This window comes from Cantharellus anzutake (genome assembly GCF_015039405.1).
Source record: "Cantharellus anzutake strain C23 chromosome Unknown EI90scaffold_112, whole genome shotgun sequence".
Classification (NCBI taxonomy): Eukaryota; Fungi; Basidiomycota; class Agaricomycetes; order Cantharellales; family Hydnaceae; genus Cantharellus; species Cantharellus anzutake.
Window position 1 is genome coordinate 197,188 of NW_024067062.1, and position 15,586 is coordinate 212,773.

Sequence of the window (15,586 nt, forward strand, 5' to 3'; positions counted from 1 at the left end):
AATGGGTTTCCATAGTGTGACCGTTATTTCTCCTACAGTGGAGTGTGTGGGGAGTGTTCAGGACTGAGAGAAGGTCAGGGAGGAGGTCGTCTGACCCCGGGGAACGCCAGGTCGTGACACCCTGACAGCGTGCTTCGTCCACTTTGCATCAGGCTGTCAGGGTACTGAGCTGCTCGGACTCTAAGTCAAGGGATCCCGAGCCTTCACTGGAGCTGAGGCCAAGGGGGACAGGATCAGTCTCAATGGGGGAACCCGGCAAAGCGGATTGTGATAGGGATTCCAGCTGAGCAGCGAGGGGAAGTGAGATCACATCATTGTATATACTATGTACAACATACCTGAGCAGCAAGGGGAAGTGAGAGAAGAAAGTTATCTTCCTCACTCGCTACCCAGGGAATAATAAAGTCAGTACACCCGGCAAAGCGGGGCCGCTCTACAGAAGGAAATATAACAAATGTCTGTGCCAGTCCGGGGATGATGATCAGGCTGTGCGGGTATGGGGCAGGTGTGTCATCAGTTGTGTGTAAGCAGTCCGGACTTAACCGGGCTGTACTCTGACACAGGCACGTTGAGCCTGGTAGGCCAGTTCTGAGGTCGGTGACACAGATAGTCTTGATAGAAGTGGCTGAAGCTCCATCCTGTTCAAATAATGAGTCAATGTACATATTATGTGGGCAGAACTTACTCAGCGCCCTCTAAATGCTCCAACGCTTCAAGATACTCGATTTTGGCTTGTTCATCCTTCGGCTCAGATTTCAGTGACATAATATACTCCTTCTCTTGTTGTAGGAACAGCGGGCAGTCACGATCGACATTGAATGATGGGTGTATACCTTTAGTCACCTTGAGGATATCCATGGACTTGCGGATCTGTGTCCATGCAGATGCATGATTCCCTAATAGGAAGTTGCCTAGATGCCAGAATTAGATCTGAGTATTTGAAGGCGGCAACACTCACCTAAGCGCTCATATTTATCCTGGTCCCATTTCTCGAAATGAAGGTGGATTCGGAAATGCTGGTAATATGCGGAAGCATGGTGAGTTACTGCAGCCAGACCATTACTAGAAGAGAATGCTCGCTCATTACCTTCACCATCTTCAATACCCACCCCTTTTTTGAAGCCTATGAGATGAGTAAGTTGACACAACCTACTATGTGCAACACCATGGAAAGATCCAGTGCAGGATGTAAAATTGGCCTGACAGGCAGCATCACTGACTGCAGAGTGAGCAAGTGTGACCGAGAAGGTGCACCCGATGTCATAAGCAAAGAGGATATTTCTCCCAAATGTGCTGACTAGTTTGTTTGCAGCTGCGACTGGGTACTTGGCCCTTGTAGCCGGCATGAATAGGAGGGAAAGAAGTGAGGGTAAAAGTGACTTACAATTCCCCGCTCCTGACCATATCCATGATGAATTGAACAATGCCATGCCGGCAAATAACCAAGAAGACACCAGTTTCGTCCATAACACCCAGGGATCCAGCCTTCATTGTTTGAGGCATTGGCCGAGAATTCTTCCATCCGGCACAAGACTCTGGGAGTGGATCGTTTGTTCCTGTCTGTATCATCACCAAGTGAGATCTGTGTTCACCATACCAAATGTCTGTCATACCGTTGAGTTTTGCTTCTTTGTGTTTTCAAACACATCTACCTCTGATCGAGGTAGATAGTAGTCACTGTAAAAAATTCGATTGTCAGATTCATATCGATGTGGAAGGTGCAATAGAGAAGTATTTCCATCACCAGTGACAATGAATTCAACCAAATGCTCTGGTTCATCATGAAGCTAGCATGACACATTAACGAGTGATCACAAAAAAAAATGGGGCATACCTGGTAATGACAGGCAGGGCATGAGTTCTTGAGGCAATAATCCAGTTTGTCATGTCCCATGACATGTTTTACGAAGGTGTTCACTCTCCTAACGATGGAATAGTATGCATCAAAAGCCAATGCCACCTGCGTTCGAAGGTATGGTTGATATACAACCTAGAGAAGTGTTCCGTCAGCCCAGGAAAGTGCAGTGCCCAACGTTTCTACTCATGCAATGCAAATCTGCCAACAACCGAGCGAAAGACTGGACACTGAAGTTCAACAAGGAACGCATAAGGCCATGAAGGAGCTCAAGAGAACGTATTGATATTGCAACAGTCGGATTAACAGGAGTGGGTGGAATGTAGCCTGAACGAAGCAGGGCGATGGTAGTTGAGGTTTCATCTGGGTCTTGAGGTATATACTCGTACGATCGACCATCTATGGAAAAAAGTAGTATCTCCTAAGGAATATTAAGTAGAATAAGTGTACCAAAAATGTCGATGACATAAATATGAGTGGAATTCAAGTTTTCTGGAGGTTCAGGGTGATGGAGTGGCATGCATTGAGGATTACTTGTCTTGGACATGAGGTAAGCATCAGAAAGACTGGGAATTAATGCTGCCCAGTGTGCTTGGGATGCGTTTATTCGATTCTGCCACGAAACCCCTCTGGTTCGTCTCAAAGGTGATGCAAAGCATCAAGATGGGGAACCCAACAAAAAAGACTCACCGCTTTGGCTGAAGCGACGTTACTACATCAGCAAGCTCCTTGTAAGTCATGTCCGAGGATGTATGGTCAACATTGATGCCTATGCTCCAGTCATCATCCCCACCGAGCACAATGTCATTTCTAATGTCTTCTATCATAGAACCAATAGCTGGGGAGGCATCTAAGGTGGTGGTTGATTAAGTCCTTGGGCCCACTATCTGCAGGCAATCCTCACCTTTGAGCATGGTGGACTGTGTGGCTTCGAACTTTTGCCAGGCCATTTTACGCATTACAAGCCCAGATTTCGTTGTTTTCAAGCCATTGTTTACGAAGTTTGTGTTGACAAGCTTAGCTTTGCGCTTTGATCTCCCCATTGTGGGCTGCGTTGGGGCGGCAACAATAAGACAGTAGGACGATAAATTCAGATAACTCCGCTAACATGTTTGAAAGGACACGTGATAAAAAAGTGGTTTAGGCGCTGTCGTTTATTTGTATGGTATTGTTATTCCACAATTCTGAGAGCATGCTCTGTCTGTAGCGTCCATATATATGAGGGATTTCGAGAGCATGCTCTGTCAGTAGTGTGTATATATACAAAGAATTTTGAGAGCATGCTCTGTCGGTAGTGTCTATATATATGACGGATTTTGAGAGCATGCTCTGTTGGTAGTGTCTATATATACAAGGGATTCTGAGAGCATGCTTGGAAACGTGATTGTATATACAGTGTCTATTTGCGGTCCCTATATATATGAGAAGCACAACGTGATTGTGTATCTATATATATATACATGGGATTCCGAGAGCATGGGGAGCATGCTCTTGGAACATGATTTTGTATCTAAGAAGGTATCATGACCCCCCCTCGCTACGACACCTAGTTATATTGATCCCGTGATGAGTAATAGGTGATTATTAAACGGTTTCCCGCAAGTGTGTATGTCCCAGCGGTCTATCGTCAAGTCGACCCGAACGCACCCGGGCGCTTCGGTCATTTCTGACAAGATCTCTTTCATACATTTGTAACTGCTAGTGTGATATCAGATATAGATGAACTTGGGGGGTGGTTTTGGAGTGCGTTGGTTCGAAGCTCCGAGATATGCTCCCGGGTCCTCAAGGCCCATTCCCGCATTGCTGGACGTCTTGTTCTTTCCTGGAATAGTGTGAGAAACTCGATCTGCCAATCCTCCACGTTTTGTTCTACTTGGTATGTTTCCTTGTGATATAACGTGTCTCGCACCGACAGGCTACTCCATACACGGCGGCTTTCACCTTGCACGAAGCGGAGATAATATTGATGAAATGAATTTTTCACGGGAGAAATAGTGCGTCGTTCGGTGGAGGAAGGATTTGTGAAGCTCCCTTTGCCAGTTGTGGGAACACCGCAATAACTAAAGACTAGAATCGCGCCTTCGATATTCGAAAAGAGATGAGAGATGGGAGTTCTGTATGGGCAACTTGGGAAGATCGCGGGTACGACTAGTGACGTCGCGTGGCATATCTCGAGGAGCGCGGTGCAAACAACGCCAAGTATCGAAATAACTCGATCCACATTCCAGAGGTAACCAATGAGTCCACCTGCGAAGAGAAGTAGCGCGATGTGCAATGCAATAGGAAGCACCCCAATAATTTCAGGAACTATCCATAGTGACAGCCCTGCACTCCGATATGCCACAAGAGATGCTTGATGTTTAATCCCCTCTAGCGAGTCCTCATTCAAGAATTTCAGGCTCATTCCTGATGTCCTGTACTCCTCTAGCCATTGTTTGGCGAGCATCAAGATGACGGTAGAACTGAGTGTAATGCCGAGGGAAGAATACCATAAGCGATTCACCACGATAGTGGTAGTCGATGGGTGAAATCGCCCCCCGGAATCACCAACTTCAGAGCCGACATCCGTTGAAGTGACATTAGAGAGTAGCCGAGCTATCTGATCGGATAGAACGGTTATATCTTTAGCCCTCAAGTCCCGGGACGATTCGATGAGAAATGCGGATAGAATGGCAGCAAAGAGTCCAGCCTAGATAATTATGAGCATCTTAGGCTATCGATAAACGCTTCACGTACGAAAAGCATGAGCATATCCAGTGCACTTAGCCAGCCATTGACGATGGTTCTGTCGTGATCTATGAACTCATTGACGGCTTCTTGCCACTTGGTTTCATCTTCGTGTGAGCACGACTGGAAATCCAGGTGTCAGTACCCAGCGCAACGTTGAATGCTCCATTGGCCATGACTTACCGATGTATTTAATTTTTCCTGCTATGAGCATACGCTGTCAGAAACATAAGCAACAAATGTAAAAAATGCTTACTTGGAGCGATTGCTTGTCAGTGCTCATACTCATACACTCCAGGCGATAAGTGAAGCCACCAAGCGTCAGCTCAGTCTAGTTTTTATGCTGCCGCACAACCAGCTAGGATCTGCCAAATGAGCCACAACAAAGCAACGACTTTGACAGCAGTGGAACGGGGCCACCACAGAATCTGAATAGATGTGCCTAACACCGTCAGGGCCAAGACCCTGCAACAACCGAATGAGACTAAGAAAGGAAGTTGGTAGATCTGTAAATCCTAGCATTCCAAGCAATCGCCGCAAGATATGGATATTGCGCAAGACCCGCATTACTAGCAGCAAGGAGACACCCTATATTCCGTCCCGTGGCGAGGGCAGCGAAGAAATGTAGCGTAGGCGGTACACTCAATCTGGACGAACGGGAAGTCGCCAGCGCCTTTGTGCAATAGCGAAGCTCGTCCCTGGTGTGGGGGGCCAAACAACATACACTGCTAAGGATCTGGCCCACCACCCGGCTTCGGTGGCCCTTTCTTGCTTTGGGGATGCAACCTTTCTGACTGATGGCGCGTGAAATGCCCTTTGCGTTGACGTAGGTCGAAGCTAGCAACAATATTAAAGCCTCAACAAAAGGCTCGCCAAAATGAAATGATCCCGTTGGTTGCGGCTGTGGGCCAGCCAACAACTCGCACATGCTTTTGTTCAGAACAATTTGAAATCCGTGAAGCAGAATGTTACATACGCACAAAGGCCGCATAGGACGAGCCGAACAGGCAAGGAGAGGAATGCAATGATTCCAAGGATACTATCGTCGGTTTGGTCATAGCATAACCGGGGGTCCTGCTACGCGTTCAATGCTTAAATGCAATTTGCCTAGTATCAGCTTATACGTAAATAAGCCCTCGAGAAAAATGCTGAGATACCGAGAAAGGAAATGCCCAAAAATGTGTCATAGCACCCTAGCAATACACACAATCAATCTAAGTAAGGCACACTCACAAATGTGTACACTAGATACAAAACAATATCCCAGTAGCGCCGGACCGGTGTGCAAAAGGGAATCGGCATAGATCCTTACTTCCTCCCCTTCCTCTTCGTCGGGGGGTTGTCGGTCTTCACCACGCTAGTCTTCCCTTTCGAATTTTGGGGATCCTCCTCTTGTTTTTCCCGGTCTTTTTCCTTCGCATTAGTAATTTTCTTTCGTGCTTTCGCTTCTTCGGCGTCATTAGCATGTAAGAATTGGATGAGAGCAGATGCAGTCGTCGCGGTCACTAGGAGCAACAGCCAACGGGGGATCGAATTCAAGTAGGTGTAAATCATGGTAGACATCTTTGCGTATTTGGCAAGGAACCCAGCACTGTTTTTTTGTCGGTCAGGGATACACTCTTGTTAATCGTATTCGCGAATATGAAGGAGAACTCTAGGAAGAAAACAACTCACCGACTTCCTCGGGGACTCCATGGTCCTGACCAGGAGGCAGTTTGCTCCCATTCACGACTGATGACAAAGTGGCGCATTTCTTCTGGACTTTTCATCCGCGAAAGTGCTCCGATCTTGAAGAATCGGAGCGTCAAACCGCGGTCGGTCGCAATGACTAGGACCGGTGCCCTGAATTGGTGAAGGTGTGAGGGACGGCGGGGGGTTAAGTATGATGAAATTAAATAGAGATACTTGCCTCCAAATGACCCATCGAGTTGTAATGTCAGTGACGTCCAAGTAATCGACGCGCCCCCAACGAATATTGTCCGCATCCCCGGCTTGAACGGTGAGATTGTGCGCACCATCGAACGTTTGGTCGAAGAAATGGGAGACAGGATCTTGGCTACCCACAGAACTTGAGAAAGTTTCGGTAGTTAATGAGAAAGCATTCTCTACACCCCGAAGATAGAAAAAAACGCGAAACGCACACAAGAATAGCCCATACCCGATTCTTTTCCTCCTCCAGTGACGTAAAGTCCTCATTGTGGATCATGTCTTCATAGTTGCTATCTGTTATTAGGGGTATCTCATGCACAAATCGAGGGGGCACGCCTTCTCGAGCGAGGGCTAGTTTTTCAGAGATGTTGAACCCGAAGCGCATGAGCACCGATGACACGGGCCCAGATGTCAGCATGTCTTCCAGACCCAACTTGAAATCCTTCCAGCTATGAGATTTCACGGGCGCAGTCCCTGGGTCAGTCGGCAACGCGCTTTCCGCGGTGGTGGTGGAGATGGGGGTCAAGAACTTGGTCACTGGTTGGCCCGGCTGCCATCCCTGGCTGAAATACCCATGGCATGGTAACCAAAAGGAGGATAGAAGAGACAGGGTAAGAAAAGACCTGAGCATCCCTTCACGACAAAAGTTGTCGCGTGAGTTGACACCCCGGTAGAGGCTGCTTCAGCCTAACGCCCAGGTTCCTTGAATCTTCGGGGCAGCTCACGTGCTTGTGAGAACGTGGAGCATTTGAAATTGCAGAAACGGATATGAACTTGATCGAAAGCTGAGATAATGAAATCAGCCTCTTCAGTAGTCATGGACCACATGCAACGTCACGCCATTATTACACACCCTGCCAGGATCACTGATCCGAGTGCATAAAATCTCTCTTATCACCTCATCGACCTGTTTAGCGAACATGTCACTTCTTCCTCACCTCTCTTTCTTCCGTATCGGAGCGCCCGATGCTGCTCACACTCTTGAACTTTGGCTAGACTATGTCTGCCCTTTCTCAGGTGTGTGTATATAGCTGGCACATTGTGAACCAACTATCGCTCATTATCTCTCGCGCCGATCGACGTTACCCTCGATCGTTCAAACTCCAGCCAAGATCTTCAAGAATTCCATAGTGCCAATCCTCGCTCCTGCAGTGACCACCGGCGCGTTAAAGGGAAAAGTCAAGCTTCTCCTTCGTCTCCAGGTCCAACCCTGGTGCGTATCCCCAAGCCTGCCTCACGGATTGCGTCATCATACATATCCTCCCCCCTGACGTACGAATAACGTAAAGGCACGGATCCTCGACTTTCACGCACGAAGCCGCTCTAGCGGTCGGCAAAGTCGTCCCTGAAAGTTTCTTCGACTACACTTCGGTCGTAAGTCCTGTCCATTCTATCTATAACATCCCTTTCGAGCACGCATTTCGTTTTTTTTCTTTAATTCGTCTCCTACAGCTCTTTAAGAACCAAGAAGCCTTCTTTGACCGCGCCGTTGCGGACTTGACTCCCACTCAGATCCGCGAAAAACTCGTTGCGCTTGCAGGAGAAGTACCCTCGATCGACAAATCCAAGCTTCCAGCGATCAAGGATGCTCTCACCTATAAAGGATCCCCCAATGGAGGCATCGACGTCACCAACGACCTGAAATGGAACAGTGAGTGTGGAATAATCATTGCGATATATGGCGCTCTTTGGAGGGGTTTAACCGGCTACGATTTCTTCAAGTCAAACTAGGCCGTCAAAATGGAATCCATGTTTCACCAAGTGCTGTTTGGGATGGAATCTTCGTTAGCGACGTTTCTTCGGGATGGGGTGCAGCCGAGTGGGACAGCTTTTTCGCTAACAATGTTAAGGTTTGAGGTCAAAGTCGCATTGATAATAGCAGTCCGTAAAACTTACTGGGAGAACCAAAAGCTTGTCTCCATGTTGTAGTCCTAGCAGTACAAGTAAAAAAAAAATGTAGCAAATAGTGCACTCATGGATACAATAAAGCAGGATCGTTGTGAGGACTTTCGACGCAGAATAAAAGACGCAAACGGGTTGAAAGGTAAATAATGCAGCTGATAACTGAAGCATTTTCCCACGGAACGCATCACGAGATGCTTAGTAGCCGCACATCGGCACAGACAGCAGAAGTCCAGGTGTCCAGGCAATTCGACCTTGGCTGTGTCTCACCCCTCTGCGAACGCTCACAACACCGACTACCTTCTACTCGCTTTATCTCTAACGTGTCCAGGAAGCTCGCAGAAAGCACTCTGACAACGCACCTTCATGCCCGTCAAGTATACTAGGCAGGATCCCAGCCTCTACTAACAAGTATACTTATGTTGGGGACACGGCTGGCATGACACAACGTAATGAAATTGATTGGTATGAAAAGCATCTTTTATCGCTCACTAAGAAATCGAACATTTACTTCGTCGGTGTGCCTGCTCGCAGGCAGCGGATCCAGCAAACGAATGCGAGTAAATAAAGATGCACAACAATGCACACGTTCATGACCAATTTCGGCGTGCGGCTCCATCCCAAGGCCCAAAGAGTGTATCATCTGGAGCACATAATGAGTTTACGTTGGAGTAGGGCTCTATCTTTGCTCCAGTATACTCCTCGGATGCTTGCGTCATACCATTGGGGTAGAGAGTGGCAGCCCGACTTTCCTGCTGCGGGCTCGGCGCAGACGGTACAGGCGGTACAGACAGCAGGCTCGTATATCGACGAAGGTACGATTCATTGCTCAATGGTTGGACAACGGTACTAGGACGCTTATCAGAGCTAGTGGTCAGTTGGTTGATGAAGATTGCGGAGCATGAAGCCAGCATCATCGTTATGACATACCCCTGAAAGCAGAACCCCCAGAGCAGTGGAGCCGAATAGTGAGAGGTTTCCCGGCACGTTGGGAGGGCCCATTGGATTCTGCGGACTGGGGAGGGGAGGCTGGCAATGGGACCCAGCTGGCGCAAGCCCTCCCGCTGGCGAGGAGGACCGTCCTGGCATGGAATCCACCAGATATGGGGACGATCGAATCCCCAAGATTGAATCGTTATTGTGGTGGACATGCAACTGGACGTTTCCCTATAAACCAGGTATCACAAGCGAAATAATCGAGGCATTGCTATCCGCTTACGTACAAGATCACTGACTGTATCCAGGAGCTGGCGGATCTTGTCGTGCGATACGCTCTTTAGAAGGTCGCGCTCATCATACGAACCCAGCCCTGCGATGTGGTCAGTGGTGTGATACTTGAACGGACCAAGATGAGCACTGACATGCCTGCGCGTTAGCTAATGTGGTTAGAATTTTTACTTCCCTGTCAGCAACTCGTGGATGCGCATACACCAAGTAAACAACTTGCCTAGTAGATCTTTTGCTAAAGCCACGAGCGAGGGGGGTGATGAGCATCTATGTTTCCATTCAGGGGGTATATATTTACCAAAGCGATTCTGGGCCCTCGACTTAGACAGCCACCACGACAGTAGAATGGTGGCCATAACGGTGGCCAGTGTCGGGATTTCAGATTCTTTTCCATATGCCTCTTTGGCAACGTCCAGAAGCTCTCTCAACCCGTCCTCCCAAACCCTCTTACTGATGAGACGAAAGACGACGAGCAACATGAAACTGAAATGTTCATGATCGTCGATGTTCACATCTCTTGAGTACTGGGAGCGTTGCTCGAAGCGTTCTCGGTGGAAAACGCCTGGGAAGAGGAGATTTGCCTGGCGGATGCCCTCCTCTATTCCGGTATCCTGCAGCACATATGCAGGGGTTTGTCGGATATCCTGTTCTCGGCGATGATCTCGATTGGATGGACCTTCGAGTAGGGGGTCTTCAAGGGATTAAATCGCTCACGAATGCGAATCCATGAGCCAACGCACCAGAGGCGATGAGATGGCCACCGGCCAAGGTGTTCGCTGGTTTCCTTGAGCCGCGGGGTTTAAGGGTCGGCCTAATGCACTTTGCAATCGTTGAATAAGTATGGTGCCAAAGCCTCGCTCCATCAGGGAGATCTAGCCTACCTCAGTTTTCAACTTCTGACAAGTTGAACATCTTGCGCCTTCGATATTCCATTGTCTGTCGCACTTCCGTTTATGTTTCCTGAGTTAGAGCAAAGTCATCAGTGCCTGGCTTGCCTTCATTCCATGGTGACAAGTTACTTACGATTCGCGGCAAACAGAGCAAGCGTGGTTGTACTTGCGCTGTGTTCGTGAATCCTCAGATGAACGTGTTCCTGACGGACTGCTGGACATAGTGTTGGAGGGAAGGATGAAAGAACGAAAGGCGGGTAGCGAGTGTGGGAAGAGAGCAGAGGCGGAACTGTCTGATCTTTTATCCCCTGGGGTGTGGGGTTGCGAGAATGGTTTGGACAGTTGGTGACTCCGAAAGTCACATACTGTGAACGGGGGCAACCCATGATAACAGTGGCTCATGAGGAGGCGGGGGCCGGGGATACATTGAAAAAAGAGTGAATGCATTGATGCTTTAAGCTCCCTGATTGGTAGTTGAAATCGAGTTGCGTCTCCCAATTCAGGTAGATAGATTCCTCGGATTATATCCCACCTCAGGGAGATGCAAGTCTTCTGTTTCAGTCTGTGTAACTAGCCGCGGTGTCCCGCTCAAAACTGTGTCTCAGCAGTTTTTGACCTCCCAAATTTCCGGGTTTTGGGACCGATTTTGGACGAGATCGAGATTCGTACCACGGTTTCCGCTTTCTTACAGGACTATGTATTCCACGTATTCCTCATGCGGCTGTTCGTTATTCTTTTTCTGAAAGAAATTTCATATGTGCCTGTTTCAAGCGCCACAATACGTTTTTATTTTTTTTAGTTCACAGTTCAAATCACTTCCCAAATTCAACCTCTCTAATGCGTTTGTTCTACACCCCTCATATGGCAGTAAGTAATATGATATTGGCTATGGAAGCCGGAGCATATGCATGAGTGGGCATGTGAACAGAGTCTTTCAGCTTGCTCGTTCTGAAACCTATTCTTTGAATATAAACGTCCTCGATAAACATTTTGGAGATGCTCATCGGCTTGTGTGAAGCGCGACACCTCTCCTCTAACGATGAACCGGCTCAATCTTTCTGTGTTTTCAAGCCAGTCTCCGAGTCCGCAGATTTACATAGACGTCTGATATCATCCTGGTTTCTGGGTTTTTCCCGCGAAATTAACCCGATGGGTCTGCACAATATTCCGGGCTTTCCCCCCGAGTTTTTTTAAGGGCCTTCCTGGACACAGTTCTGAGCGAGGCGTTTGGGTGACGGTGCCAGACCCCCACCGCCGCGAGATGAGGAGGCCGTTAATTATGAAACCGGCGCCAAACTTTGGGTGATGATGATGATGATCGTCATCAACATTATGGATAGGTGAATGTTCTGGGAGTGCTGAGTGCATGGTTCGCGTCTTCCGTTTTGGTTGTTCGGGTAGTCCATGCATATATATACAAAACATATAATTGACTAGCGCTCATATGTATGGAGAGATAGAGATCATATGTGTCGCGATTAATGCCGCATGGGGGTATGGGGACCGGGCTGCGGGAGCCGAGCGGGTTCCTGCAGTATTGCGATAAGTAATGGGAAAAGTAGTCGGCGGCTAGATCTCATGGAGGGTAAAAACTCACTAGCCGCTACCGCAAATTGGATTCGCGATTCCATGTGTGTTGATATACAATAATGACACATGCATGTACAGTTTCCGGAGGAGAATATATTTAAATTCGCAACTTCCGCAAATTGCAATGCCTCAGGCTTACAAAGACGGGGAAGCTGTGGAAATTTTTGTACGGGCTAGATCTCATTACACAAGTCCAGACTAAGCTGATACAACAACACAATGCAAATAAATAACGTTCAAAGTCCGTCACCTTCTGGGCACAGCTTTCTCTTCTGGGAACGCTCCAGAATGGCCTCCAATCACAGCCTCATAACTAGGCGAGGCCTCCTCATCCTCATCGATCAAATCGCCCTCCAGGTCCGCGTTCAGGATTCTCTTCATGTACGACGCGTTTCCATCTTGATCCCCTTTCCCATCACGCAAGGTCTGAATAGAAGTCACACCCAACCCGTCATACCGCTCGTATAATCCCCCTCTACATCATCAGCGTTCGTGGCGGCAATCTGTTGCCTCTCAAGGGGTAAGGGATCCGAAGAGGCCCTACCGAAGGCAGGCGATGCCGACTTGCGACCGTGGTAAGGGTGCAGAGGCGGGCCCAGAGAATCTCGCGGAGGGATGATCGCATTGTAAGGGCGAGCAATAGGAGCTGCTAGGGGTCCAGGGGGGGTGGGTAGAGGGATCGATACGGTCGTATTTTGCCAATCGCCGTAGAAGGCTTTTGGGGTATGCTGGAGCAGCCTAGGATTGGAAGAAGTAGGAGGTTGGGGTGGAGCTACAGCTGTTTCCATCGATGAACCCCGATGGCTCGAGGATTGTCTTCTAGCGGGGATAACCTTCCCCGTGGAACGTCCGTCTTCATCTTTTTCGAACACCATAGGGCTTCTTGAATCAGGTCTTGCGAATATCGTTTCATCACTGGCTAGATGAAGGGGTAGAGTGAGTCCCGTGATGTGGAATGAGTCTGTCTTCCAGATGCGCTGGTAGACAATGGACTGGCTGGGACTGCCTCGGTACGATGTCGGGGGAGGGGGTGATGCAGTTGATTTGATCCAGAGGAACAGACGGTGCATCGACCCGGTCGTTGTTTGGCGTGCGGGGATAGTGTAAATGACGAATGAGATGTCTGTCAGAGGGCAGGTTATTCGAGCATCGATATTTCGGCAGAGAGTGCGGGTAACGCCTATGGGAATGATCGCATCAAGTGACATCGCAAGACAACGGGGATACCGAAAACTTACCACCAAGTTCGTACTCGAGGGAGATCAGGAACTCGGCGGGGTCACCTTTGTCCCCTTCGACATTTGAGAGCCTGAAGCCTAAGTTAGGGGTAACGCACGGAGGGATGAACACAACTCACTTCGCAATGAATAAGAGAGGGACACCGGAAATGACGGCTGAGTGCACATGCTGTCGTTCCTTGGCGATGTATGGTTGGGCTAGAAAACTGCCTTCCCACCTCAACTTAAAGTTAGGACTTCGCGAAATCCAGAATGATTCCTCGCTGAAAAGGCGGTGCCTGAACAAAGTGGGTTGTTGGTTGTCGGGAGAGATGGTGGAGACGCGAAGCCAAACTCGAAGGCCAAACAAACAGTCGCGGGGAAATCCACTTTTAGGGGTCAAGCTGTTTTTTTTTTTAAAAAAAAAAGTAACCTCTAAGTCACCGTTGTATGAGAAAGATGGGAAGGATGGAGGGATCACCATATTTCAAAATCGGCATCCTTGGGGTCGAAACTGAACTTCAGTTGTAGCGGGTGGCCGACTCGCCTCTCCACTCGACCCGATTTCACGAACATCGAGATCGCGTAGGAATCACGGGCATTGGGGAGTGGATCCACGCTTGAGTGGTGGTGATGAGCACAAGAAGACGTAATTGTCTAAACAATGATTGTACTAACGCGAGGATGAAGATGATCTCTACACCGACGACAATCAATGTGTGCAAGTGAAGCACTCGACCTTTCAACTCTGAGCTCATGATAGGGAGTTGGGGGTTGGGCTGTAGTACAACTGAGGTTGGAAACTCAATATTATGGAGGTGCCCCTGGGGCCAGGGCAATTACCGCCTTTAATAGTCGTTTTACAACTCGAGGCAGTGAATTGATGGAGACGTCGGTCCACAGCCTCCCACTTTGCCATCACCCGGCCGGCAAATCTCTGCGTCGTCAGAAGCGCAAGACCAGCTGTGCATGCTGCTGGCCCAAGTATATGCTTTTTTACTAAGCCTCAGTTCTTCGCACAATCATCTATTGGATGGAGAACTGCATCACCCATCACTATTTGACTTCTGTCACCATTGACGTCAACTCTTACTCCTCGGATAACGAACTTCTTCGACACCAGTGTTCTCCAACATCCCGCCCTGATGCTGACGAGTTGTATGAGTCTCAGACTTCAACTCTACTATACTGCATCTCCAATTAGCTTAGCTGCCGACGGCAATTCCTAACTGGCACACAATCCCATTGTGTCTATGATTTGCGCTTTACTTATTGCCCTGGAAACCATCCAGCGCCATCCACTGGAGTGACATCCACCATCAAAATGCCCCGGGATTTCTCCCTTCTTGCATCAGTATTGACACTGCACTCTTCGCATTTTCGCGCGGAATGACTTTGTAGCTTATTTAACTGGGAACAGCGATTGTGCTAATCGAGCCATGATGAGAAGCATAGCGAATACTGCAAGTTAGCGTATATATGGGTTCATTCATCCGACATTCCGAGTGCTCATTTTCTGGCCTGGTTCTCTAATGTTTGTGGATCAGCTTAATGATGGAACTGCTCCGCAGCGGCGCCGTACATGCATTGTCTCGGGGGGTACGGGGCCGGCATCCTCAAGCGCGCCGGTGAAGTGGCATCCGGCCAATGATGACTACAGCTTCTGGCGCCGTGCCCGGGTTGATCTGAAAGTTATGCCGCTCCCAAGTAGCAGTACTACAGCTAATAGCACGACTCGTTCTTGTGGGTGGAGGCTCGTATTTTGTACATATAATAGAAGTGATTGGCGATCGGCAGCTTAAGGGTTAGGGGTTTGGGTCCGTACTCCCAAGAGCAGTCACTCAAGCCACATCGCTGATGGACGCTGGTGCACTGAAAACTGTTCGCGTTCGTCAACTCTGCCTTTGGATGCTACTTGCATCGCCTGTGATCCCCGATGCAGCTTATTAGAATATTCTTGTTAATCTCATCTGTCATCAGGATCGCCGAGAAGCTCTCTCATGGAGAGGGTTGATGGCGTTTGAATGACTGGGACCATTGAGGAGCGTGCAATCAGACCAGCCCTAGATAGACGAGACATCAGCACTCGCTTCTCGGGATAACGATATCGATTAGCAGCTTTCGTTGCACTAGGGGTATATATATATCTGCTGATGCAAATTCAGATTCACTGCCCTTGTTTGTTTCTCAGGACGACCATCGGAGTGAATTGAACACTCTTTCCTGGTTGAGCTGGGGTTGGTCATGTC

General features: G+C 48.6%; 7 protein-coding genes across 7 annotated transcripts; 1 reads left to right on the forward strand and 6 right to left on the reverse strand.

Moving 5' to 3' along the window:
* Positions 1-148: 148 nt before the first annotated feature.
* On the reverse strand, positions 149-2,898 carry EI90DRAFT_3134060 (uncharacterized protein; the record flags this gene model as incomplete). Its single annotated transcript, XM_039064631.1, has 14 exons — positions 149-283; positions 339-385; positions 438-486; positions 554-638; positions 686-911; positions 959-1,123; positions 1,154-1,332; positions 1,385-1,560; positions 1,614-1,787; positions 1,835-1,990; positions 2,034-2,254; positions 2,306-2,484; positions 2,546-2,705; positions 2,760-2,898. 14 exons carry the CDS (start codon positions 2,896-2,898, stop codon positions 149-151), a joined length of 2,091 nt encoding a protein of 696 aa, XP_038909341.1.
* A 561-nt stretch (positions 2,899-3,459) lies between these two features.
* Positions 3,460-4,968, reverse strand: EI90DRAFT_214648 (uncharacterized protein). Its single transcript, XM_039052632.1, has 4 exons — positions 4,839-4,968; positions 4,766-4,783; positions 4,592-4,705; positions 3,460-4,544 (listed from the first exon to the last, which is right to left on the reverse strand). The coding sequence occupies exons 1-4, from the start codon at positions 4,869-4,871 to the stop codon at positions 3,537-3,539; spliced, it is 1,173 nt and encodes a 390-aa protein (XP_038909342.1). The 5' UTR covers positions 4,872-4,968; the 3' UTR covers positions 3,460-3,536.
* Positions 4,969-5,923, reverse strand: EI90DRAFT_214635 (uncharacterized protein). The gene is made up of 2 exons (XM_039052631.1): positions 5,816-5,923; positions 4,969-5,730 (listed from the first exon to the last, which is right to left on the reverse strand). Exon 2 carries the CDS (start codon positions 5,571-5,573, stop codon positions 5,067-5,069), a length of 507 nt encoding a protein of 168 aa, XP_038909343.1. The 5' UTR covers positions 5,574-5,730; positions 5,816-5,923; the 3' UTR covers positions 4,969-5,066.
* On the reverse strand, positions 5,891-7,142 carry EI90DRAFT_3147377 (uncharacterized protein; the record flags this gene model as incomplete). The annotated part of the gene is made up of 4 exons (XM_039065523.1): positions 5,891-6,173; positions 6,257-6,424; positions 6,492-6,650; positions 6,724-7,142. 4 exons carry the CDS (start codon positions 7,140-7,142, stop codon positions 5,891-5,893), a joined length of 1,029 nt encoding a protein of 342 aa, XP_038909344.1.
* A 289-nt stretch (positions 7,143-7,431) lies between these two features.
* On the forward strand, positions 7,432-8,367 carry EI90DRAFT_2979207 (uncharacterized protein; the record flags this gene model as incomplete). The annotated part of the gene is made up of 5 exons (XM_039055969.1): positions 7,432-7,530; positions 7,624-7,724; positions 7,801-7,885; positions 7,964-8,162; positions 8,234-8,367. The coding sequence occupies 5 exons, from the start codon at positions 7,432-7,434 to the stop codon at positions 8,365-8,367; spliced, it is 618 nt and encodes a 205-aa protein (XP_038909345.1).
* An 838-nt stretch (positions 8,368-9,205) lies between these two features.
* EI90DRAFT_3085681 (uncharacterized protein) lies at positions 9,206-9,948 on the reverse strand. The gene is made up of 2 exons (XM_039062150.1): positions 9,790-9,948; positions 9,206-9,732 (listed from the first exon to the last, which is right to left on the reverse strand). The coding sequence occupies exon 2, from the start codon at positions 9,500-9,502 to the stop codon at positions 9,281-9,283; it is 222 nt and encodes a 73-aa protein (XP_038909346.1). The 5' UTR covers positions 9,503-9,732; positions 9,790-9,948; the 3' UTR covers positions 9,206-9,280.
* Positions 9,949-12,144: 2,196 nt separating this feature from the next.
* On the reverse strand, positions 12,145-14,047 carry EI90DRAFT_3085683 (uncharacterized protein). The gene is made up of 6 exons (XM_039062151.1): positions 14,016-14,047; positions 13,819-13,956; positions 13,478-13,741; positions 13,359-13,429; positions 12,600-13,300; positions 12,145-12,579 (listed from the first exon to the last, which is right to left on the reverse strand). Exons 2-6 carry the CDS (start codon positions 13,911-13,913, stop codon positions 12,367-12,369), a joined length of 1,344 nt encoding a protein of 447 aa, XP_038909347.1. The 5' UTR covers positions 13,914-13,956; positions 14,016-14,047; the 3' UTR covers positions 12,145-12,366.
* Positions 14,048-15,586: the final 1,539 nt, after the last annotated feature.

What these genes read in the sequence shown, in the direction of transcription:
- EI90DRAFT_3085681 (XM_039062150.1), bottom strand. Translation starts at nt 9,502, where the DNA reads ATGCCAGGACGGTCCTCCTCGCCAGCGGGAGGGCTTGCGCCAGCTGGG.
- EI90DRAFT_214648 (XM_039052632.1), bottom strand. Translation starts at nt 4,871, where the DNA reads ATGAGTATGAGCACTGACAAGCAATCGCTCCAA. An exon ending in TGGATATGCTCATGCTTTTC is followed by an intron (nt 4,545 to 4,591) that starts GTACGTGAAGCG and finishes ATAATTATCTAG; the next exon opens with GCTGGACTCTTTGCTGCCAT.
- EI90DRAFT_3085683 (XM_039062151.1), bottom strand. Translation starts at nt 13,913, where the DNA reads ATGTTCGTGAAATCGGGTCGAGTGGAGAGGCGAGTCGGCCACCCGCTA. An exon ending in GATGCCGATTTTGAAATATG is followed by an intron (nt 13,742 to 13,818) that starts GTGATCCCTCCA and finishes AAAAAAAAACAG; the next exon opens with CTTGACCCCTAAAAGTGGAT. An exon ending in CCTCGAGTACGAACTTGGTG is followed by an intron (nt 13,301 to 13,358) that starts GTAAGTTTTCGG and finishes TCATTCCCATAG; the next exon opens with GCGTTACCCGCACTCTCTGC.
- EI90DRAFT_214635 (XM_039052631.1), bottom strand. Translation starts at nt 5,573, where the DNA reads ATGCGGCCTTTGTGCGTATGTAACATTCTGCTTCACGGATTTCAAATT.